The sequence below is a fragment of the Rhincodon typus genome, unplaced genomic scaffold, assembly GCF_021869965.1.
Source record: "Rhincodon typus isolate 14 unplaced genomic scaffold, sRhiTyp1.1 hic_rhity00002655, whole genome shotgun sequence".
Lineage (NCBI taxonomy): Eukaryota > Metazoa > Chordata > Chondrichthyes > Orectolobiformes > Rhincodontidae > Rhincodon > Rhincodon typus.
In genome coordinates, this window is record NW_025968293.1 from 1 (window position 1) to 25,000 (window position 25,000).

The 25,000-nt window shown below is 42.6% G+C and overlaps 1 protein-coding gene across 1 annotated transcript; it reads left to right on the forward strand.

The window, feature by feature from the left end:
• The first annotated feature begins 4,622 nt into the window (after positions 1-4,622).
• On the forward strand, positions 4,623-24,543 carry LOC109913677 (E3 ubiquitin/ISG15 ligase TRIM25-like). Its single transcript, XM_020513223.2, has 6 exons — positions 4,623-5,196; positions 11,738-11,833; positions 14,375-14,608; positions 18,263-18,285; positions 20,565-20,710; positions 21,466-24,543. The coding sequence occupies exons 1-6, from the start codon at positions 4,633-4,635 to the stop codon at positions 22,041-22,043; spliced, it is 1,641 nt and encodes a 546-aa protein (XP_020368812.2). The 5' UTR covers positions 4,623-4,632; the 3' UTR covers positions 22,044-24,543.
• The last annotated feature ends 457 nt before the right edge of the window (positions 24,544-25,000 follow it).

Below are 25,000 nucleotides of genomic sequence, written 5' to 3' on the forward strand. Positions count from 1 at the left end.
ATGGCTGGTTTAGCAACTATGGTGAAATCGCAACTGGAATAGACCAGTCACATCCTTCTTATAGTCAGTGACCAGAACTACGTATATTACTCCACCTGTGGCCTAACCGAAGTTCAGTATGGCCCAACATATCCTTTCAGCACTTATTATCTATACCATAACTGATTAAGGAGGTGCCAGTTATTTGGTGGGCATGTAGGCAGTATAGTTCCAATGCCTCATCTGCTTGGCAGTGTCTCATAGCTGGTTCACTGTATCCTGAGCGCAAGCTGAGAATATGGACTCTATCTCAATTTCAAGGTTGCGGCATCTGCTGTAGAGTTGGTGAGCGAGATGCTTGAGTGCGCGAGAGGTGCGATGGCAGAGTCTCTCAGCGTAGTCTGTGTTGTAGTTCGACTTGAGTGGGTTCGTAATCTGTAGTCCTTTCGGGATTTTCTCTGCTTTCTTGCATCTCTGCAGAAACTTTGATTTCTGGTCGATATGCGCAATCTTCTTGGAGATCCTCTCCACTTTGAGCCGGCAGTTTATGGTGTCAATGGTAGCCTTGATGTGGACATGCTAGTTGGACTATAACCTGATGTTGTGTGACTTACAACTGATTTAAGGCAAATGTCCTAAATGCCTTCTTGATTACACTACACTACTAACCTGTCCTGCTGCCTTCGGGGATCTGTGGATAAGCACGCCAAGATCTGTATGTTCTTCTGAGCTTTCCAGTATCCTGTTGTTTGTGAAGTACTCCCTTGTCTTTTTACATCTTCCACAGGGGTCAACCTGGTGAAGCTACCAAACAGGACTACTTGCATGGCAAACAGCATAAGCACAAGTGATGGACAGAGCTAAGCAATCCCATAACCTACAGATCTAAGCTCTGCAGTCCTGCCACATTCAGTCATGAATGGTGCTGGATAATTAAACAACTAACTGGAGGAGGAGACTCCACAAATCTCCCCATCCTCAATGATGGAAGGTCCCAACATATTATTGCAAACAATAAAGCTGAAGCATACACAATAATCTTCAGCCAGAAGGGTAAAGCGAATGATCCATCTTGGCCTCTTCTAGTGGTCGCCAGCATTACAGCTACATGTTTCAGCCAATTCAATTCACTCCACATGATACCAAGAAACAGTTGGAGGCACTGGATACTGCAAAGGCTATGGGCCCTGACAACATTCTGGCAATAGCACTGAGATCTTGGTGCACCCCTAATGAAGCTGTTCCAGTGCAACCACAACACTAGCAGCTACTTAACTGTGGAAAGTTGCCCAAGTATGTCCAGAAAAAGCTGGATAAATCCAATCTGGGCCAATGACCACCCATAAGTCTACTCTCAATCATCCGTAAAGTGATGGAAGGTGTCATCAACAGTGCTATCAAGCAGCACCTGCTCGCTAATAACCGGCTCAGTGACGCCCAGTTTGGATTCTGCCAGGGCCACTCAGCTCCTGACCTCAGTACAGCCTTGGTTCAAACCTGGAGCTGAATTTGAAGACCCTTCCAGGATGTCACTCCTCTTTACTGTAATGACTGACTCCTTAATCAATAATGCAACACCAGCTCCTCTTTTACACCCTCCCTGGTATTGCCTGAAGGTCCTGTGCCCCAGAATGCTGAATTGCCAGTCCTGCTCCTTCCTCAACCATGTCTCTATGATGGCAGCAACATCAATTCCACCTGTCTTACACATCCTTAACTCATCCGTCTTGCATATAGTATTCCTAGCATTAAAGTAGAAACTAGCATTGCCCTACTCCCTTGAATCACAACATGACTGAATTCCCTCTACCTTAGTTCCTTTACTAATGTATGTTGTGTCCCTATTGACTGAATGATCTGTGTCCCCTCCACCTGCCGAACTTGTTTAAACTCTTGCTGACAGCATGAGCAAACCCACCCAAAAGCTGTTTAGTCTCCTGTTGTGGTTCAAGTGTATGTGTCCCACTTGTAGAGGTCCCACCTTCTTGAGAAAAATGCCAAGTGATCCAGGAATCCAAAACCCTTTCTCCTGCAGCAAATCTTGAGCCATGCATTCATCTGCCCTGTTTTTCTATTTCTGTATTTGCTAGCATGTAGCACTAGGAGTAATCCAGAAATTATAACCTCCTTAAGCTACTGCTTAACTCCCTGAATTCTTGCTGCAAGAGCTCATCCCTCATTCTAGCGCTGTCGTTGACATCAGTGTTACCACAACCTCTGACTTATCACCTTCCACCTACAGGATACCCTACAGCTACTTAGTGACATCCCTGACCCTAACATCAGGGAGACGTCACACCGTCCTGGAGTCACATCCGCAGCCGTAGAAATGCCTGTCTGTACCTGTAATGAATGAATCCACATTCACTTGCTTTTGGTTTCTTCTTCCTCCCCGCCTCTACAGTCAGGCTGCTTACGGTGCTGGAAATTTGACTCTGTCTGCATTCCTTTGAGGAACCAACACTCTCATTAGCTTCTGAAATGGAAAACCGATTTGTCAGCAGGACTCCAGGGAACTCCTGCACTACCTGCCTGGTGGTCACCCATTCTTTTTTTTTTCCTTCAGTCTCCTGAATTAACATGTGAACATCTCAGTGAATGACTGACACAGCTGGGAAATTGGTGGAGTGGCAGGCAATAAAAAGTAGGGATAATGGGAAGATGCACAGATTTGGCAGGATATGACCAGTGGTGTCCATAAGGATCTGTGTTAGGTCCTCAATTATTCATATTGTCTGTTAATGACTTGGATGGTGGCACAGAATGTCATATTCCAAATTTACTGATGACAAAAAGTTGGGCGACATTGTAGACAGTGTAGATGAAAGCAGAAAATTACAAAGATTTTGTTAGACACGTGAGTAGGCAGAACTGTGTTAGATGGAATTCAATATAAGGACGTGTGAGGATATCCATTTTGGACTAAAAAAGGACAGATCAGAGTACTTTCTAAATGAAGTTAAAAACAACAGATGTCCAAAGAATCTAGAGGCATTCAGGTCCATAGATCTTTAAAATGTCATGAACAGATACAGAAAATAATCAATAAGCTAATGGAATGCAGTCCTTTATATCTAAAGGATTGGAGTAAAGAATGCAGAAGTTATGCTGCAGATAGATACTGCACCCATACCTTAGCCCTAAAGGGAGTACAACTTGTGTTTACAAAAATGATACCTGGACTTCAGGGATTAAGTTCAGAGAAGAGATTATACAAATTAGGCCTGTTTTCTCGAGAATTTAGAAGGCTTCAAAATATTAACAGAAGAGAAAGGTAAATAAAAACTATTTCCACTAGTTGCTGATTCTAGAATTAGGTGGCATAGTCTGAAAATTAGGGTCAGAGTGTTTAGGAGAGATGTTAGAAAGCACTTCTAGACGCAAAGGGTGGTAGAGGTTTGAAATTTACTTCCTCAAACGGCAATGGATGCTGGATCAGTTAATATTAAATCTGAGATAGATAATCTTTTGCTCAGCAAAGATATTAAGGCATATGGGCCAAAGGCGAGTATGTAGAGTTAAACCACAGATCAGCCATTGAATGGTGGAACAGATTCAAGGGGCTGAACGGCCTACTCCTGTGTCTGTGTTCCTACAGTTGCTATCCACGTAACTCTGTGCCACAGTGTCTCCAGCCCCTGCACAAGTTACACCACCAATATGTTTTAAAATACAGGCGGTTACCTAAAATTATGTGCTTGTATAATATTTATTTGTTCGCATTTTTGGAATAGCCTAGGTATTAAAATTTGTAATAGTGACATACAGAGTGAATAGAATGCAACATTTTAAGAATTTATAGAAATCTGAATGTATGTAGATATATAAGAGATTTGCCCTATACATTCCTAATGCCGAAGCTAGTTTCTTTACTCCGTGAATGTTTTATTCAGGGTCTAATTGTCGCTGCTCTCAGCCACTGCCTGTTTGCACAGACTCTGGGAGTTTTTTTTTGCCTGGAAATGTTTTGCTTCTCCGTTCAAGGTACTGCAACTCACTGGGAAAATAGCAACGACCGGGCGATTACCCCGCCGACAGCCTGATTAAAGAAATAATAATCAATGAAGATTCTCCAGAATATGTCACTGGAGTTGAAGGAGAGTCAAGGCACTCTGAAACTGCAGCCGCCAGTACCAGATGTTGGGACGCTCAGTTTTTAAAAATGAAAATGGGTGTTTGCCGGTTAATGATCGAACAGCTCAGTCCTGATTCAGTTACAGATATCCACCCAGCCACGACCTGATTCAGTTACAGATATCCACCCAGCCACGACCAAACACGGGCAGGATAGGCACTCAGCAACTTTTTCAAAAATACACGGCCAGATGGACAGCCACTGACTGAAGTGTGCGCTTTGCTGGTGGTGATCCATTCACACAAACAGGGGGGACTGGAAATGCCATAATCTTAATTCACTGCCCTGCAGAGGTGTAGGAACACCCACTTGCTTTCAGTTTTTTAAAAAAAATGCTGCATCTGTGCAGGCTCCTGCAGAAAATGTTCCAGCTCGAGCTCTTTAATGAGCTTAAAGTTAAACTAACAGGGTGTCCGTCCCCCATTTTGCAGCGGTCCCGGCCCCACCCCCGGGGCCGTTATGTTTTGTGCTTCCAAGTGCCACGGTTTCAGTTTCAGTTTCGGTTTCTCTTGACCCTGATGGCGGCTGCTTTGCCTCCGGAGTGGTTGGAAGAGGAGCTAACGTGCCCCGTCTGCCTCCAGATCTACGCCGACCCGGTGATACTGAACTGTAAACACAGCTTTTGCCGAGCTTGTATTGAGGAGTCCTGGAAAGAGCCAGAATCTGGCACTTACTCCTGCCCAGAATGCAGAGCCAATTACAGAGAGAGGCCTGCACTGAAAAGGAATTTCAAACTGGCAAACATAGCTCTGAAATACCAGGCAGTGAATGGAACTCCAGTAGCTTTACCCTGTAACTACTGCAGTAAGAAAAAACTAACAGCTGTCAAAACCTGCCTGAAATGTGAGGCCTCTATGTGCCCCAAGCACCTCAAACATCACAGGGAAAACGCTGTGTTTAAAAACCACCCCCTCATTGATCCCACTGCAGACATGTCTACATGGAAGTGCATAGAGCACAAGAAACTGTTGGAGATTTACTGTAAGGACGACAAAGTGTGTATCTGCTGTCTCTGCCCTGTCGTGGGGAAACACAAGAACCATAATTGTGTCAGTATCGGTGAGGGGGAACAGGAACTGCGGGTATGTTTTATTGTTCTGATATATCAGCATCCTAATCGCTCTGCTGCGGATTAGCTGCTTGTGCCCAGTGGTCCTATAACCTGTCGGATACACTGGAGTTACTCAGTGACCAAATCTAGCAAGCAGCTATTAATTTATGAACATCGAACAGTTGTTGCTAGCAGGGATAGTCCTTCCGTTTGCCACATTCAGCAGGAATTTCCTGCTTGAAATTGCAAGGTCCTGTCAAATCTTGTTTCAATACTACGATTTCACACGTACATGGAACTGTCTTTCACATCCCAGGATTTCTTTGGCTCTGCAGTCGGGAAGTTTTGATGTGGCAAAAATAGCAATTTGCGTTGAAGTAGCGCCTTTTCCCCAAAGCTATTCACCGCGTGTAGCAGCTGTAATTAAGCAAGGCACTTGCACACAACGCTACACTCCTCTCCCTCATTCATTTGTAAATCGCCTACAAATTCTGTGTTCAAGGGAAGCTGCTGATTGCTAGGCTGGTATCCAAGGCAAATACGTTTTTGCACGTCTGCCTATCCAGTAGTTTCGGTATTATTCCCAGGATTTTATCCCTTCATTTATCTCTTCACAAGCTATGCTCCACCTTTTTCCAAATTAGACCACACACATCCCATCAGCACTTGAACATTTCCATTACAAAATAAAATTGTGTGCCCTACAATTGTTTTCCAACATCTCACCTGTTCCTGTTATCACCAGGGCAGGGGGACAAAGTTCTGAGAAGTTTTTTTTACTGAAGAAGGGTCCTGATCTGAAACACCAACTTCCCTGCTCCTCTGCTGCCTGGTCTGCTGTGTTCCTCCAGCTCCACACTGTGTTATCTTTGACTCCAGCATCTGCAGTTCTTACTATCTCGAAAGTTCTGAGAAGTAGCTGGTTTGTGATGTCTAGCTGGAGCTTTCAGAGACCAGGTGCTTTCCTGCCATGCACAATGTAGAAGAATGATGGCAGTGTAGAAATCAGCAGAGAGCCATGATATCCTTGAACAAATTACAGTTGAGAAGGGAGGAAGTATTTGAGTGGGCTTCAAATTGTATAAGCCCCTAAAGCAGCTGTGGGAAGCAAGGGAGGCGATTGTAGGTGCCTTGACATTGATTTTTAAATCCTTTCTGGCCACGGCAGAGGTGCAAGAGGACTGGAGAACAGTTAATGTACAGTCTTCAAAGCAAGTGGTAGAGATAAGCCACGAAACCACAGGCCTGTATGTCTAATATCAGTGTTAGTGAAACCTATGGGGAAAAACAAATTGAGGGACAGAATTAATCTCCTCTTGTGGAGACAAGGAATAATCAAGAATAGTCAGCATGGCATTGTTGGGGAATGTCATGTCTGACAGGTTTGACTGGGTTTTTCAAGGAGGTGTCGAAGTGTGTAGGTGACAGAAATGCAGTGGACATAGACTTCAATAAGGCTTTTGATACTGTCTCATATAGGAGCCTAGCCCATTGAATGCAATGCAGTTTAGCAAATTGGATGCAAAATTGGCTTAGCGGCAGGAGGCAGAGGGTGATGGTCAAAGGTTGTTTTTGTGACTGGAAGTCTGTGTCCAGTAGCATGCCACAGGGTTCGGTGCTGGGCTCCTTACTGTTTGTAATGTACATTAATGATCTAGATATGAATGTAAGAGGTTTGATCAGCAAGTTCGCAAATGATAAACTGAAGAAAGCTTTAGACTATAGGATGTTGTGATGGGCTGGTCAGATGGACAAATGGAATTTAATCCTGAAAAGTTTGAGGTGGTGCATTTTGGGAGGTTGAACAAGTAAGTGAATACATGATGAATGGTTGAATGTGCTGTACTCTAGGAAGTACTAAGGAGCAGAGGGACCTTGGCGTGCATGTCCACACATCCTTGATGGCAACAGGATAGGTGGATAAAGTGGTTCAGAAGGCATGTGGGATATTTGCACTTATTAGTCGAAGCATTGAACACAAGAGCAGGTAAGTTACAATGGCACTGTATAAAACGATAGTTAGGTTAGGGCTAGAGTACTGTGTGATTTCTATTACCGCACTGTAGGAAGGATGTAATTGTACTAGAGTGGGTGCAGAGGAGATTCACCAGGATGTTGACAGGACTGGTGAAATTCAGCTATGTAGAGACCAGAGGCTGGGGTTGTATTGCTTAGAGCAGAGAAGGCTGACAAAGGATATGATTGAACTGTCAAAATTATGAGCGACATAGACAGAGTAGCTAGGAAGAAATCATTCTGCTTAATTGAGGCATCAGTAACTAGGAGACATAGATTTAAGGTAAAGTGCAGAAGGTTTTAAGGATGGCTTTTTACATGCACAGGTTGTTGGGTCTCTGGAAATCGCAGTCTGAAAGTGTGGTCGAGGTAGGAACCATTGCAACATTTAGGAAGTATTTAGATGAACAGTTGAAATACTGGAGCACACAGGACTGCGTTCCAAGTGATGGATTATGAGTTTCCATAGGTGCTTGATGACTGAGGCTGCATAATTGGCCAAAGGGCCTCTTTCCATTCTGAGATGCTATGACCCTGGGAAAAATGGCATTCATTTTTCTTTTGAAGGTCAATTGATTGTTCTACAGCCTATTGAATCTATTCTTCTAAAAATTTTGATGTAGAATTTTCAAAGACCTTTGATCTGGCAAACCTCTTTCTTCCTAAATCTCTCAGCCAAAGGTTGCAATGTCCCTTGCTGGCCAAAGGTAAATTCGAACAAACTTTATAATCTTAATAATCTGTGCATCCTACAGGGAACATTCATCTTTTGTTTAATACATCACTTCCAATATTCCAGCAGCTTCTGAGCCATCATATTCCTCATGGTGTTCAATTGTCATGTGTGTTCCTTGTGACTTGCAAATTATATCTCTAACAAAATACTTAAATGAGTCCTTTATAAACGTGAATACAATAGCAGAACACCACAGATGCAGAAAAAAAGAACTGAAAATATTTTTTAAAGGCATTGGTAGTTAAAATATTAGTTGCTTGTGCTAGGACCCTGATTTCATGCTAGGGGTTGCTATTGACCTGGAGCAGCCATACATGTACTGTGGCTCCAAGAGCAGCTCAAAAGCTAGGAATTCTATGGCAGCTTTTTTGCTTCCTGGCTCCATAAAGCTTGCCTGCCATCTACAAGGCACAGGTGAGGAGTGTGATTAAATACGCTCCACCTGCCTGGATGATAATGACTCCAACAATACTCAGGACGTTCAACACCACAAAGCAGTTGGCTTGATTGGCACCTTATCCTCTACATTCAAAATTCACTCCCTCCATCAGTGCACATAGTGACAGCATTGTTGACCCTCTACAACAGGATCATCTAACCTTTTTGCCTGAGGTTGAGGTGGTGCATTTCAGTTTCTCTCCCACTCGGGGGCTTGTGTTTTAAATCTAAAAATATAAAGATAAGGTTTGGCACAACTGTAACTATGTATTTCAGAGAGAAAAAAAAAATCCAAGGCAATAAACCAATTAATTGAATAAATGGCTAATTAATAAAAATCGCCATTAACAAAAGTGCCAGCAGCAGAGCAAACTTCTTTTTTGCTCCTATGATGCTGCTTGGCCTGCTGTGTTCATCCAGCTCTGCACCTTGTTGTCTCGGATTCTCCAGCATCTGCAGTTCCTACTATCTCTAATAGCAGAGTATGTGTCTCAATAGTAAAGATGACAGCTGGAGCCAGCACCATGCACAGATAGTCCCTGTGCTGTCTGTCAGTCACGACAGGACCTCTGGTATGTATCTGCATATGTGTGGATGACATCAGCACCCATGCAAGCACATATTGGTGAGCTCTACAGGACATGTGCATGCATGAATGAAGTTCCGACAGCAGTGCTGGTTGGCTGGTGGTGCTGGGATAGATTTTGGTGCTACTTGGAAGGATTTCCCTGCCCTGTGTTTAAATTTACACCCAAACCGCTTTTGTTAAATCAATCACAACTCAATTGCAATCAATGCTGTTCAGTTCCTCTAGCTCGCAGTTTTACCATCCCAAACTTTAGTCAAGTTAGTTCTGCAGCCTCACTTTGTAACATTCAGACGGAATGCAGTGAGAAAAATATCAGGGTAGTATAAGGAGAAAAGATCAAGGTAACCAGAGACCAGAACGCTTCTGAATTTGTTTTGGCCTTGTCTTGTTAATATATGGACAATGCCATCTTTGTAACTGGTCGTTGCCACTCTGTTAGTTTATAATGATGAAGCACTGTAATGCTGCATTTATGCACTTGCCTGGTCAGTGTGCCACCTAGCGATGGTGTTGACTATAAACCCAGCCAAATAAGAAAACATTTTTTTTTGCCTTTTTGTTGAGAAAACAGACCTAAAGAGAGACAGATGAGGTCCCAGCGAGTGAGGCTGGGCCAAGGTAACGAGTTGGGTTGAACCAACATAGACGTTGGTTTGCCTCTGGTGAGCATCATCGGAATTGGCCTCAGCAGAATTCACATGAAAGTGAGGGTCAGAAGCGGATTGCCTTTCAGCCTGGGATTTCCTCCTCATTCAGCTTTCTTTGTGGATAGGTTCTTGCAGAGGTTGAAGGAAAGGAGGATGGTAATATGTTGGCTCACACACAGTCTTCCTCTCCCACACACACTGACCCTCCTTGCCATACTGACCCGTTCCTTGTCCCACTTAATTACTTTCACATCTTCTCTCCCTCTCAGTCACTGATTCCACATTCTCCCTTTGCCAACTAATCACACGACACTCTCTCCCTGTCTCTCACTCTCTCACGCAAGCATATATCCCACGCTAACCCTCTACTATACTCTCCCTCTCCTGCATTCTCCCTGGGGGTTACCAATGACCAGAAGCCGAACAGGCCCAGCCATATAAGTAGTGTCTCTACAACAGCAGTTCTGAGGCTATGGATTCTGTGGCCAGTAGGTCACCTCCTGTCTCCTCAAAGTTTGTCCACCATCTACAAGGTACAAGTCAGAAGTGTAATCGAATACTGTCGACTTAGCTGGATGAGTGTAACTCCTACAACACTCAAGAAGCTGGACACCATCCAGGAAGAAGCACTTGACTTCACCCTTCAACATTCACTCCGTTCAGCTCCCATGCACAGGCAACAGTGTGTACCATCTGTAGCATGCACTGCAGTAACTCATGAATCATTCTGACAACAGCTTCCAAAGCCACTGGTCTCTACCAACTAGGACAGCAGATACATGGGAACACCACCACCTGCAAATTCCCCTCCAAGTTACATACCAACTTGACTTGGAACTATATCATTGTCCCTTTAGTGTCACTGGGGTCAAAACCCTGGAACTCTATACTTAACAGAAACACCTCACGGAGTGCAGTGGTTCAAGAATGTAGCTCACTATCACCTTCTCCAGGAAGTTAGGGATGGAAATAAACGCTGGCTTAGCTAGTGACATCCAAATCCCTTGAATGATTTAAAGTAATGTGCGTTCGCAATAAACAACTGCACCTCCCCGTCGCAAACCACTTCAACTCCCCCTCCCATTCCACAGACGACATGTCCATCCTGGGCCTCCTGCAGTGCCACAACAATGCCACCCGAAGGTTGCAGGAACAGCACCTCATATTCCGCTTGGGAACCCTGCAGCCCAATGGTATCAATGTGGACTTCACAAGCTTCAAAATCTCCCCTCCCCCGACCGCATCCCAAAACCAGCCCAGCTCGTCCCTGCCTTCCTAACCTGTCCTTCCTCCCACCTATCCCCTCCTCCCACCTCAAGCCCCAACCCCATCTCCTACCTACTCGCCTCATCCCGCCCCCTTGACCTGTCCATCCTCCCTGGACTGACCTATTCCCTCCCTAACCCCCCACATACACTCACCTTTACTGGCTCCATCCCCGCCTCTTTGACCGGTCTGTCTCCTCTCCACCTATCTTCTCCTCTATCTATCTTCTATCCGCCACCCCTCTCTCCCTATTTATTTCAGAACCCCCTTCTCCTCCCCCATTTCTGAAGAAAGGTCTAGGCCCAAAACGTCAGCTTTCCTGCTCCTCTGATTCTGCTTGGCCTGCTGTGTTCATCCAGCTCTACACCTTGTTATCTCTTATGCATGAAATATAAATTATTACAAGGTTTTATTCCTCAGTGATGACCAGCTTGTTAACTGCCAGAAGGTTACACAGTTATTTTTTGTGTTGACCAGCATCATAGCGGTCAGAGTCACCATCTTGCTGATTAGAGCTATCATTTTGCGATGCTTTAGTTAACAGTGTATGGAACTGCTACTTCTTCCAAATCTCATCTCTTCAATTTTCATTTTTCCATAATTCAATGTGCATCTCACTATTGCTCTGTCTGTTGATTTAATTGTATCTCTATATTTGGCTCCACCATATTGCTTCCTCGATTTGTCTGTCTTCAGTTTTCTCTCTCTCTCTCTGTCTCTCTTTCTCTCTCTCACACTCACACCCTCTCTCACTCCATCTTCTTAATATCTTTGCTTGCTCCCTGTCTGCCATTCATTGTCACTGATGCCATTTTCTGTTTAGAATCTGTCCTTCTGTTTCATTTGCCACATTGAAGTATCTATTTTGATTTATTTCAAGGACCACTTGCAGCAGCAAATCGAAAAAGTCCGAACAAATACAACCTCAATCCAAGCTGCTCTTGACCATCTCCAAACACAGAAGGAAAGTACCCAGGTAAGTTTGAATGACAGAAGAACTGATACCTTCCCCTAGAATGATTGATACTATTGTCCTCATCCCAAAACAAATAGGGCATGTTTTGTTCACGTTGGCTTATGTTTAGTTTGGACACTTGGTGCTTATCAGATGAGGTTGTCAGTTGTAGGACTTTGTACCCAGTGTCATTGCCTGGCACGTCTGTGTTGGATACAAGTCAGTTTAAATTCCAATGTAAGTAGCGCATTATCAAGTGCAAGTACAAAGTTAAACTCCCTGTCTACAGTCCCACCAAATATTTTTGAGTCAGATAGAACGTTGGTTCAGTGGAGAGTAAAATTCCCATCCTCAAGCACTGTCAGATCTAATATAACACAAGTCCCACAGGGAATTAAACTTGGCAGCAGCACCACCTTTCTTTTTCATGAAAAGACAGGGTACTTAAAAAGTGAAAACTGTATAATTGGTAAGTCCACTTCCTGCAAGACAAAGTAATCAGTTGAAACAAGGACAATCACACCATACATTTTAATGATCCTTTGACACTTCTCAAAACAGTGAATGAGGTGGTTTTGTGGTAGAAATCTCTCATCTGTCATTACAGCAGCCTGTGGTGTGCACGTTTGTACCGGGGAATGGTTCATGTTAAAGAGAATCCTATTTCAGTGATGAACTATTAAAAACATTTGTAAACATTTTAATAGAATGCCATAATGTCACTAATGTATGTATGAGAAAGAGATAAGCTGGGAACTCAACTTTGATTGCAGGCCTATTATACATGAACTGGGCAGCAAGTGAATGAGGAAAACTGCATATGTTAAGAAAGAGCATGATCTGAATTTTCCTATAAAATAAAATCCAGAAGCATGTTCAGGTGATGGAAAGTTTTTGCTTTTAATAGGAATACACTTCTGAAGGAAATGGCAGTGGACAGATGGGTCAAGCAAAGCTTCTGCTGTCTTTTAATGAAAACGTACGTGTCAAATTATCTAGCACTGCCCCCTGTAAATGCCCTGTGACACTTGAGAGAAGGAGCAATCTTTACTGCTACTGGAGAAACAGTACAGATGATTGATTGTCACTGTTGGCCTGCTGGGTAAGATGGTATATTTAAAAGCACAGAAATCACAGGACCCAGTACTGCCCCTAGTCCCTGCCCAGACAATAGAGAGACCCTTAGAACCCAGGCCACAGTAATCAGGCCTACACCATGCCTCTCCCCCCCGCCTTCCTCCACTGAGGCACCCTGGGTACAAAAGAGGTTGAGCCTCCCCAGAGACAGTTACTCTGTCATGTCTGTGTGATTTATGGGGTAGAAACCTGATATGAGTTCTGGTGTGAGTTGTACACCTTCTATATCCTCTCTGCTCCCAGCCTGCCTTCTCCTTTCTGTCCTGCAGGAAGGTAAACCTGACAGTGGCCAGAGCTGATGTGTCTGATTGCCTTGCTGGTCATTATAACCAGGGAACTGACAATGGAGTTAAATGGGGACATCATTTTGCATGACACTGTAACAAGCACACAACTTTTACGGCCTTGTTTGCAAAGGTTTTTATTTCTCTATTTTTAGAGGGATTAACACCCTTTGTAATGCTATAAATGGAAATGTAAAAGTTGTCCCACTTTTACTCTTCACTTGAGTTTGGCTAAACTTTGGAACAAATAAATTAATCTGGCTCCAGTTGGGATGAAGTCCAACGTGAAGGACAGGGATATGTTGTAGTAATGCTGCCCCTGCTGCCTGAGACAACTGGTAGGATTCCTGCACTGCTTCTGTTTCTGCAGCTTAAACAGAATTGGACGCATGATTGGTTAGTGCCAGACCTCACAGAGTCATGGACAATCCCACTGGGTCTTGTACCATCAGAGGTTAGCAACTGTCCATTGCCAGCTGCTGTTGCTAACAATACTCCAAGGCCTACTCAGGAGATTGACATTGGATCCATGGACAGAGGTGAGTGAGGATGGATAGGGCAGGGGAGAGTGGAGCAGGAGTTGAGGAGAAATGGCTCACTTTCAGTGCCCCTGCCCCCACCCCCTCTCATTCCTAATGCCCCATTCTTTGTTTGGACACTATGTGCCCATCAACATGGGAACGTCCAGGTAAGCCCATGGCTACATGGTCTTTAGGAGCCAAGAGGGACCCATGCAAAGCCCTGTTAAACTCTGAACCACCGCTTAACCCTGTTGTATTCAGGGATAATTTGGCTTTAAGCTGTTGATGAGCCCTGTTGGTATCCTGCATGGAATTCCCACACTGGGACTTAACTAATTTCCCAATTGTGAGAATTGCAGATGGGTACGCCTACTCACCAGCCACGCCCAACATGCGAACCCTGGCAGGCTCCACTAAATTCAGCCCAAGGAGACATCCACGACAAAGTTTAGTCTCCAGTAGTTCCTTTCAGATTCACAAACCTGACTGATTACAATGAATGTGGAGAACGTGCTCTCGCAAGCTCAGTCTGGATAATGTTGATGTACAGATTCAATCAGGAAAGTTACGTGCTGTCACATGACCCGTGGTGTATTAACGAGAACTTTTCCACTCCTCAGACTCTGATCAGAGAAACCAAACTCCAGATTCAGGAGAAGTGTAACGCAGTACGGAAGTATTTTGAGAATGAAGAGAAAGAAGCTTGTAAATACCTGGACAAGGTTCAGAGGCATGTGACCAGGGAAATCGATGCGCAGATACTTGAACTGGAAAACAAAATGGAAGACTTTGAGAAGAATTTGTCTGATTTCAGTGATCTTTTAACGAAGAACGAAAAGCTTATTTTTATACAGGTAATGTGGTCTATGTTGCAGATTATTTAAAACCACTAAATGGAAATGGTGATGGAGTGAATGCCACTATCCTACCATTCCAGAGGCCCAGGGTAATGCTGTGGGGAATTATGAGTTCAAATCCTAGCGTGGCTGTTGGTGGAATTTAAATTCAATTAATTAAAAATAGAATTCTGGATTTGAAATCTAGCCTCAGGAATGATGCCAATGCAACGATCAATGATGATTGTAAAAGCTCATCTGGTTCACTAGTATCCTTCACTTATGGGAAGGAAATCTGCCATTGGTCACTTTTGGAATACTGTGTGCAATTCTGGTCTCCCTGCTGTAGGAAAGATGTTGTGAAACTTGAAAGGGTTCAGAAAAGATTTCCAAGGATGTTGCCAGTTTTGGAGGATTTGAGCACTAGGGAGAGGCTGAATGGGCTGGGGCTATTTTCTCTGGAGTGTCAGAGGCTGAGGGGTGACTTTATAGAGATTTATAAAATTATGAGGGGCATGGATAGGGTAAATAGACAAGATCTTCTCCCCAGGGTGGGGAAGTTCAAAACTAGAGGGCAAAGGTTTAGGGTGAGAGGGGAAATATTTAAAAGGGGTAACTTTTTCATGCAGAGGGTGGTGCGATTATGGAATGAGCCGCCACAGCAAGTGGTGGAGGCTGGTACAATTACAACATTTAAAGGGCGTCTGGATGGGTATATGAATAGGAAGGGTTTATAAGGATATGGGCCAAATGCTGGCAAATGGGACTAGATTAATTTAGGATATCTGGTTGGCATGGACAAATTGAACTGAAGGGTCTGTTTCCATGTTATACATCTCTATGACTATGACTCTTACTGCATCTGACCTGCATGCGACTGTGCTGTTATTTGCTTGACTCATAAACACCTTCTGAAATGGTTGGCCATGCCATTTAGCTCAAGGCCAATTAAGGATGGACAGCAAATTCTAGTCTTGCTACTGATGCCAACATGACATCAATAAATAAAGAAAAATGGGGGAATTTTAAGCTTTTTTTAAAAATCTAATGTCTGAAATGCAGAAGAAAACTTCCCTGTCGTGGGAGGGTAGGTATTGGGATGGGGAGATATCAGTCATGTGGTTTAAGTATTGGAGAAGAGAGGAGGTGTTGAAGTTTCCGAGAATTAGAGAGGGGCCATTGATTCTAATATGGTCTGTCGGTAGACTAAGCATTACCCAACGATGGTACCAGGTCATATCTGATTCTCACTATACCTCGGCATGTTGTATGAGTTTGGTGGATTGTTGGTCACTAGAAGGTAAATTTACTGCACCACCCTCATTGCAGGTTGGGATCTTCAGGGCCAGCTTATGTAGTGTTGTTGAGAAAAAAAAAAACACCTGGTAATCTAAAGAGATGAGAGTCTTCTCTTAAAATCGATGTTGCTTGTTACTAAGAATATGAGGAGACCTAGATGGTAAGTCTATCTCCTTGTTGTACAGAGCAGTTTTCCCATCCAGGCGTTCATAAGTATTGGGTAGAGCTTAACACACTCCTCAGTATTAACCCTTACTGAGACAAACACCTTCTCCAACAAACTTGTTAGTGGGAACTTGGATTTTGGGGGTCCTGGGTCAGAAGTTTGTTTTGCAAGTCCGTGGGAACATCAAGAAATGGATTATCATTTCCACAACAACAACTTGCATTGTGGAGCCTTGTAAAGAATGACACCCAGCCATGTAAGGAGACATTAGGTCAGGTGACCAGAAATATGGTAAGAAGGTAGGTTTTAAGGACAGTTTTAAAGGAGTAAATCAAGTAGAGGGGCAGATAGGTATAGGTAGGATGTTCCAGAGCTTGGCGCCTCAGCAACTGACAACATGACCAATAACGGGTGGAGCAATTAAAATTTGGGATGCACAGAAACCCAAAACTAAAGGAGCACAGGGTGATGAGGCTGGAGGAGGTTACAGAGATAGGGAGAGATGAGGCCGTAGGGAGATTTGCAAACAAGGATAAGAATTTAAAAATGATCACATTGCTTGAACAGGAGTCAGTGTAGGTCAGTGAACACAGGGACTGATGAGGAAATGGAACTAGCTGCAAGTTATGAGCAACGGACTTTTGGATGACCTTATGTTTATGGAGAATAAAATGTAGAAGACCAGCCGGAAATGCATCCTTGCTGGAAGGGGAATACAAAGCAAGGGTAAGACATATGATTTTTACAGATTAAATTGCTAATTTAAACTGTTTCAGCAAACAATACCCAAGAAAAATTGTTGTAGAAAAGATATAAATGGACTGCTCCCGAAGGTTACAGACAGAAAATCAGTATATTATTTAAAAAGCAATGCCAGAGTTGACCTGAGGGAGAATGTAATAGGAGAAATAGAAAAAAACGAGCTTGCATCTTTTAGTGACCTTTTTGTCATTAAAACACTCCAAAGTGCTTTCAGCCAAAGAAGCACTTTTGAAGTGTACTTGCTATTGGAATGTAGGAAATGTAGCGGCTGGTTTGTGCACAGCAACTCCCACAAACTGCAGTGTGATAGAGACCAGATTATCTGGCTTGGTGATGTAGATTGAAGGATAACTATTGGCCAGGGATGACTCCCCTGTTGACTTGCCGCAGATGCTGTCCAGTAGCTATGTTCTTTAAGCCTTGACCAGCTCGGTCCGTAGTGGTGATGCTGAGCCACTCTTTGTGATAGACATTGATGCCTCCCCCCAGGGTACTTTACATGCCATTGCCCCCCGTGGTGCTTCCTTCAATTGATGTTCAATATGGAAGGTCGCTGATTCATCAGGATGGTGGGGGGTGGGTGGGGAGTAGAGGAGAACGAGGGGTAGGGGTTGCTGTAGGTGGTAATCTGCAAGAGGTGTCCTCATCCATATTTCACCTGATGCTATGAGACTTCATGTTGAGGATTTCCAGGCCATCTATATACCACTGTGCTGCTGGATCTGTCTTGTCAGTGGGACAGGACATAACTGAGGGTGGTGATGGTGCTGTCTATTAAAGAGACTTGAATTCACAACCTTCTAACTGAGACAAGTGTCCTCCCAATTGAGACAAGGCTCACACTGGTGATTATGGATGACTTTGGAATTTGATGTAAAGAACAAACCACTCCAATAGCCCATAAAATGGCAACGCAGGTGAACTTTGGCTGAATGCCCTCCTGGAGTGACTATATTCCTAAATTCAATCTTATCTCACATAAGACCAGAAGTAGGCCATTCAGGCCATCAAGTCTGCTGTGCCATTCACTGAGGTCTTGGCTGATCAGGTAATCCTCAACTCAAGGTACCACACATTATGGACCCTTGCAGGCCTTGTTGACTCCTTGGTTTCCAATCATCAGGAATGACGGTGGAAGAGAGTTAGTTCACGTATGGGTCAGAAATGTTTTTGTTGTTTGTTAATTGAATTCTGCTATAATTGGTTCATATAGTTGGCTATGTTTCACAAACAGCAGGTAGCAAAGGAATAAAGTTTGTTTTGTTTTCATAGCGAGAAATAGAACTATAAGAAACTACGATTGATTTTCTTATAGAATATCAATGTATCTAAGTATATATATTCTACAATAATGCTGATACTTAATGCACAGGATGAGTGTACGTCTGATATGTTTATTCATATGAGCGATTGTAATCATTATCCATTTTATCTCATTATTTCAGGGATTTAATTCAATGGCATTGAGGTAAGTGAAATAAATTTTAATATAATTCACCGGAATTAATTGAATTTATATAAATCTTCACTATGTAAACAACAATGCGATTACTTTGTTTTTTAACTTTAGACATTTTTGTTCTTTAACGTCCTATGCCATATGTTAGGTTTTTTTTAAAATAGAGCCATCAGCTTGGCTCAGTGGCCACATTCTGAATTCTGGATCTGACTTAAGAACATTTTTGTCTATGGGAAAGATGCTAAATAAATGCAAATTTTTTATTGTTGTTGTATCAGGGTGTTGGGAGTTAGCTCCATGTTGGCACTTCAGCACAGTCCCCAAAGAGTGTTACATTGTTAATAAGCTATCTTTCAGATCAGATATTTAAATGAGCTGCCAATGAGGTGGACATGAGAGTGCAGTGGTATGATATAAAGGGGACCAGAGAGTTTGTAACATATCCTGGCTAATGTTTTTCCCTAACTAGCCCCATCAAAGTAGATTAAATTGTGGTTTATCAGATTACTGTTAATAGGAACTTGTTGTGTACAGTTTGGCTGCTATAGTTTTCCATCTGACAATACCAATTGCATTTCAAAGTAATTTATTGGCTACAAGCTACAATGGAGCTTTTATAAAACAGGCACAATATAAATGCACATTCTTTATTTGATTAATGAAGAACTGAAAATCTCCTCCAATTATGTAAAATACTCATTACAATCGCTTAAGCAAATAGGTTCTTCCTGAGGTGTTTTAAATGCCTGTTAAAATATTGTAACTTCCTGAATGACAAATGAGACTTATGCTGGGGATCACCACTTGTGCACTAGCTATTGCACTGCCATTTTACTCACATTCATCAAAATGGAAATGATGATGATCGTGGTATGGAGAATGTGGAACAGGAAATTCTGGCAGTCATCTATAACTGTTGTGCATCTGGAAAATATCTGTGACTATGATGAAGCAGTCACTCTGTCAAATTTAGCTTTGCTGCTTCTCGCTATCTGCTGTGCCAATAAATAATTGTGCATAACTATAAATAGTCCATTAAATGAGAAACTGAGTGTGCATAAATGATCCATTAAATAAGTAACTGACTGCATGTATAAATAATCCATAAACTGAGTAATTGAGTTTACATTCAGGACATTATCCATGGATCTGAGTGTATGCATAAACACTCCATTTACTAAGCACCTGGACAAATCTAAAATTCACCCCATTAAGCACGACTATCAGACAGGAAATGGATGGTCATTTGGAAAATTTTCTGAAAACAGTACCATTTGACCTCTGAGTGTTTAGGATTGCACCATTAACCAAGAAGTGAACGTGTGTTTAGTCATCTAGAGTGTGCACATAGTCACTTCATTAATCAAGTATCTTAATGTATGTTTGATCAGCCCTTTACAAATTTCAGGCCTTCCCAATATTCTCTCTGTTTCAGCATTATTTGTCATCTTGTATGCTGGCCCTGCATCTTATGTCAGGAATGCTCACTCAATATCCATTTCGAATCATTCAATTACATAACCTGATGGTGTAGCAATAACTTCCCTATGTGATTTGCGCTGGAGGTTTGTATATTTTGCACTAGTCCTCATAAGCGCTTTCCCAGTATTGCAATTTCCTGTCCCACTGGAGATTGGAACCTGATTTCTAATCCATGACTCTGTTTCCTGGTGGTGTTGGTTGAGGAGCAAAGTATTGGCTAAGATATCAAAAGAATTCATCAGCTATTCTTTCACGAGTACCATCAGGACTTTGCTGAAAATAATTTCAAAAAGTCATTGGATCAAAGACTAGATCTAGTCATCCACTGAAAGCCTTAGCTAAGCTTACAAATAGCACACATGGAAGGAGCAGCAAAGATGATTTTGACAGGGGCAGGAGGAGGGAATTGAAGATTGGAGTAGTGAAGTAATAGTAGATTTCATCTCCCAATTACTGTTTTTTTTCTACTGCTATTCCTTCCAATTTTGGGTAGGATCTTTTGAGAGTAGTTCCTCTAATGAATCAATGGACTTTTAATATTTCAGTTCCAAGTATATTTGAGTAGTTGCAGTCCAGGGATTGGTCCAGCTCTGTTTTGAACTTCAGCCTTAGCTGCAGGCTGGCTTTTATTTCATTGTAGATTCTTACATTTTAATTGTATCAGCTCATTACATTTGTCTGTCTGCCAATCATTATAACTGGCTCATTTTCCAGAATAATTCTTCATATTCCCTTCTGTAAATCTGCTTCATTTATTTATATTGTGCACTGAATGCATTTTAATGTAGCTTACCTTTGTTCTTTAGAATAAAAGCAGCATCTGAACCACTAGCCCCACAGCCACCACCGCCTGATGTCAACAGAATAACAGCGGATAAGATAAACTGGGTACAGAAACAGTATGAAGTCGTTTCCCAACTCGAGAGGGATCGGGACATAATAGCAACTGTGTGTAAGTACAACCCTGTTCCTCTTGTGTACTTCACTGTGACACTTGTTAAATTGCATTGAGGCTTTCTTATAAAAGTGTGGATCTATTTAAAATTATAACAATTCAGCATTCAGCTTACATAGTCCACTGCACCAAAGACCTCAGGGTCATAAATCTGTGGCAGTTCCACTCCAGTCTAGCCGTGAGTCTGGCTAAACTGTAGTGATGGGTCGCAAATGAAGCTGGGAACTGGCCTTTCTCTGGAGTTCCTACTGGGGCCTGTTGCAGTGGAAGCCAAACAGGTTTAAGATGTGGGATTGCCAGGGGGTAGGGGTGGAGACAGACGTTGAGCTGTTGTGAGAAGTGGAAGCATACATCCTGGGGGAGCCACCTGGACATACAGGCCTGGGATTTCACTCCGATCTGAAGGTGCAAAAGGTTGACAGTTACTTTTCATTCCTTTACTAAGATGTTGAGAAAAATCCCATCCTCTTTCTGGGGTAGGAAGTCAGTCACTTCCTATTTGTCCCCTTACCCCAAATTTGGCATATTATTCCATACTTTGGGGCCTTTTGATGCCATTGGATTGCCTGAGATATTCCCACAAATGGTCTGGGCAGCTATTAAGTGACCCACCCCGTCCCAGCTTGGTGACCAGTTTGTGGCCTCACCTTCATTAAGAGGTGTACCTCCTCCTTAACATTCCTAACTCAAGGATGAGGAAAGAACTTCACAGATCAGAGCTGTGATCCTCTCTAACGTTGCTTTATCCACAGATGGACAGACACCGACTTTGGATGTGGAGACTGCTCATCGCAGTGTCATTCTGTCAGGCGATAAGAGGGTCGCGACTGGGACCCAGTACAGACAGCCCTATCCTGCTAACCGCAAGAGATTTGACGCCTGGGGTCAGGTGCTGTGCTCCGAGGGAGTCAACAGTGGCCGCTGTTACTGGGAGGTGGAGATTGCCGGAGTCCGTGGCAAATGGGCAATTGGGGTCTGTTACGGTAGCGTAAAGCGAAAGGGTCGGGATAAAGAAAGTGTGCTGGGGGAGAGCAGTAAGTCATGGATTGTGTGCTCCGAGAGTAATAATAATTTGTGGAGTTACTTATCAAGGTCCAGCTCTGTTTCAGCCCAGCACGATGGTAATACCACAGACCTAGCTGTCCGAATATCCTCTAAGGTGGGAGTGTTTGTGGATTTTGATGCTGGAATAATCTCCTTTTACAGTGTATCAGGCAACAAGCTAAGCCTGATATGTACTTTCCAGCAACAGTCATTCTCAGAGACTCTCTACCCAGCTCTGAGAGTTAGTGATTGGAACACGTCTCTGACTCTGTGCTCTCTCAGCTGATTCCTTTTTCGTCTTTTTTTAAGCTTTTATTCTTTGAATAGTTCCCCCACAAAAAGGAAGAACATCAGTTGGAATGAACCAAAGTTGCTCCTGTTAACATTATAACCCCAAAATATCTTGCTAAATTCTTCTGGACTAGTTCACTGACTACTTAAAGTAGGTTCCTTCTACCTAGAAAGCCACAGCTGAGACCTTCACCCAGCAATCAATAATGCTCCGGGAAAAGTTAGAGAAGAAATTAGGAAAATATCCAAAAATGGTGTTTGTTCAAGAAACAAAATCCAGCTAAATATCCCTGCTTCGACAGAAAGAAGTGCACAAATGGGGTTGAAATTTGTTTTGGGTGGCAGTGAAGAATAAGCATTAATTAAATACTGTCACTCCACCACCAGTTTTCTATTCCGTTAACTTCTTCCATTTTGTACAGACAAGACAGAGTGGAGATTGCCCAGAGAATATGAGTGTTGCTTTGGACTCTCATTGCCACAAATTTTAGTCGCAAATTAAGTACTGTTTTCTGTAGCTTGAAGAGGGACTCAAAATACCACCAGCAATGTCATCTTCCTGTTGAATTCCTCTTTTCTGTCACTATTCTTATTCAGCCAGTCTCAGTTTCTATTACACTTGGAATGTGGGTTCTTTTTGATGCTGACTATATTGAAGAAGGTTTTTTATGCACTGTTATTTATCTAGTTTAAAAGGTTTCATCTAGCTTTCATTTTTTTCTCATTCAGAGGGCTGGGGTAGACTCGATGGGTCACATGTCTTCCTCTATGGTTCTATATCCAGAAATACAGTTACACACAATTGTATTTTTTTTTCATTTTCAAATTTCCCATTTTTTGTTACTATTAACCAGCACCAGAAAACACTAGTGTTTTCCAGTTGATTTATTTACATGCAGAACCTGTTAAGGGCAATGCAGACCATAAGGTGAGGGAAAGGCACCCTGTCTCTGTGCTTTGTTAATTCCGTGATAGGTCCCGCTTGAAAACAGCAAATTGGACCCAAAATTGGCCATGAAAGGAAGTGGAGGGACAGCTGAAGTGTTTGTGACTGGAGGCTGATAAAAGTGGGGTTTATAGACACTTGCCATTAACTCTGTTTCTCCCTCCACAGATGCTGTGAGACCTGCTGAGTTTCTCCAACATTTTCCGTTTTTGTTCCACATTTCAAGCTGATATTATTTCAGAGTTAGTTTGAGGAGACAAAAATTAGCCATGTGGTTCCTATTAGGGGAGAGGTCTGCAAGACTGTTAAATTTTGGTACCATTAGGATATGTTGGTGATTTTATTCAGTAGACATAACAGGAAAGTCCTAGTTTGATCATATATGTGTGCTATTTTAGTAGATTTCAACTGGATCACATTCAATAAAAACCAAAGTTGGCCTCAGTGCCCAGAGATGGAAAACGATAAGGCATCTCGGACTGAGACCTGGTTCTGTGAACGTTGTTAAACAGGATTAGCAAGTCAGTGTTGCTACATCTCACATATTAAAAATCCTCCTGATACTAATATAGACACTTGAGAGAGCTACTGGGAAATGATTTATGGAAACAGTCTCTGCAAGGAGCCAGCACATAAGGCTGAGGAGGTAAACTTTGAAGCAAAAAGATTAAATTCTTCAACCAAATATAATGACTGCTCAGGCACTGGGTTAATACTGGGTACATTGATAGAAACCTTCTGGCTGTATTCACTGAGCGAAGGGGAGCAAAACAATGTTATTTTAACCCACTTAGGGGAACACTGGGGATTGATATTTAGATTTACTTTATTGTGCAAAAGAAATTGTGAGGCATTCTGTCAATTGAACAGCAGAGGGTAGTGTTGCCTTTGTAAAAGGATGTTGTAACATTCAATATTGCTGATTCCCCCTGAATTACACAGAGTAATAGTCACTGAGACAGCTGGGAAGAGCAACCAAGCTGAATGGCAAGGTGGGATTTTCCACTCTTTTTCCTGCCTCATCCCCTGAAATAAATTAGGTTCTACCTAAATGCAGGGTATATGCTAGGCAGCAGCAGTATTCCCATTTGAAAGGAAGCATTAACCTTTCTGAGTTGGGAAGGCCCTGTGCCACTTCTGTATGTCATCAGAGAAAAATTCGAATGATGATCTCCTGGGATATTAGGGAATCCAGAATACGTTGTAAAAATTGAGCGCATGGATTTGGCACTTCAAGCTCCAGTGATTTTGTTTGTAATTACTGTGTTGAGTTTATTATGGAAAAACAATGAAGGTATTACAGAGTTTTGGGCTGCACCAGCTGCTTTCAATTCCATATAAGTCACATAACTCCAGCACCATAAATACTGATTCATATGACTAACATCCCTTGCTGTTTTTAACCATGTTTATGGCTTGGGTCAACACCTCAGGTTTAAGCTTCAAACTGAAAAATTGAACCTGTTGATCTGCTCTGTATTAACTTTATCTTTTGTCCTGCTGTCAGAAGGATGTACAGTGCTGTTCCAGCATAAAACTTTCAATCTTGCCTTTCTGACTAAAACCATTCATAAGCTGTCAAACTTTGCACATTTCCAATATCTGCATTACATTTTAGAAGATATTTTTCATCTAATTTCATGTTCCAAAGATCAACAGAAAGACTAGGCTTTCCTCACATCGAAAACTTCAGCTGTGATGAAGAGTCATCTAAGCTCGAAACATTAGCTTGCTTTCTCTTCATAGATGCCTGACCCGCCGTAATCTCCAGCATTTTTTGTTTTCAGTACAGATTCCAGCATCTGCACTAATTTTCCCCACATTGATGTTGGTTAGAGCCAAACCCAGATGAAAATCTAGTGAGAGATTGACCCACTGCACCGAGGATTTGTCCCAAAATAATTACTGGTGCTTTAAATGTTGTTTGGACAACCTGAATGGAGTTTGGGTGGTTTGTTGTTCCATATGTTATATGAGCAGTAATGAATTGGCTCTTGTAACATATT

Bases quoted from the DNA above. Each gene is read 5' to 3' on its own strand.
- LOC109913677 (XM_020513223.2), top strand. From the start codon at position 4,633: ATGGCGGCTGCTTTGCCTCCGGAGTGGTTGGAAGAGGAGCTAACGTGC. The intron at 18,286-20,564 runs GTAAGTGAAATA...TTTGTTCTTTAG, and splicing joins TTTAATTCAATGGCATTGAG to AATAAAAGCAGCATCTGAAC. The intron at 20,711-21,465 runs GTAAGTACAACC...CTTTATCCACAG, and splicing joins GGACATAATAGCAACTGTGT to ATGGACAGACACCGACTTTG.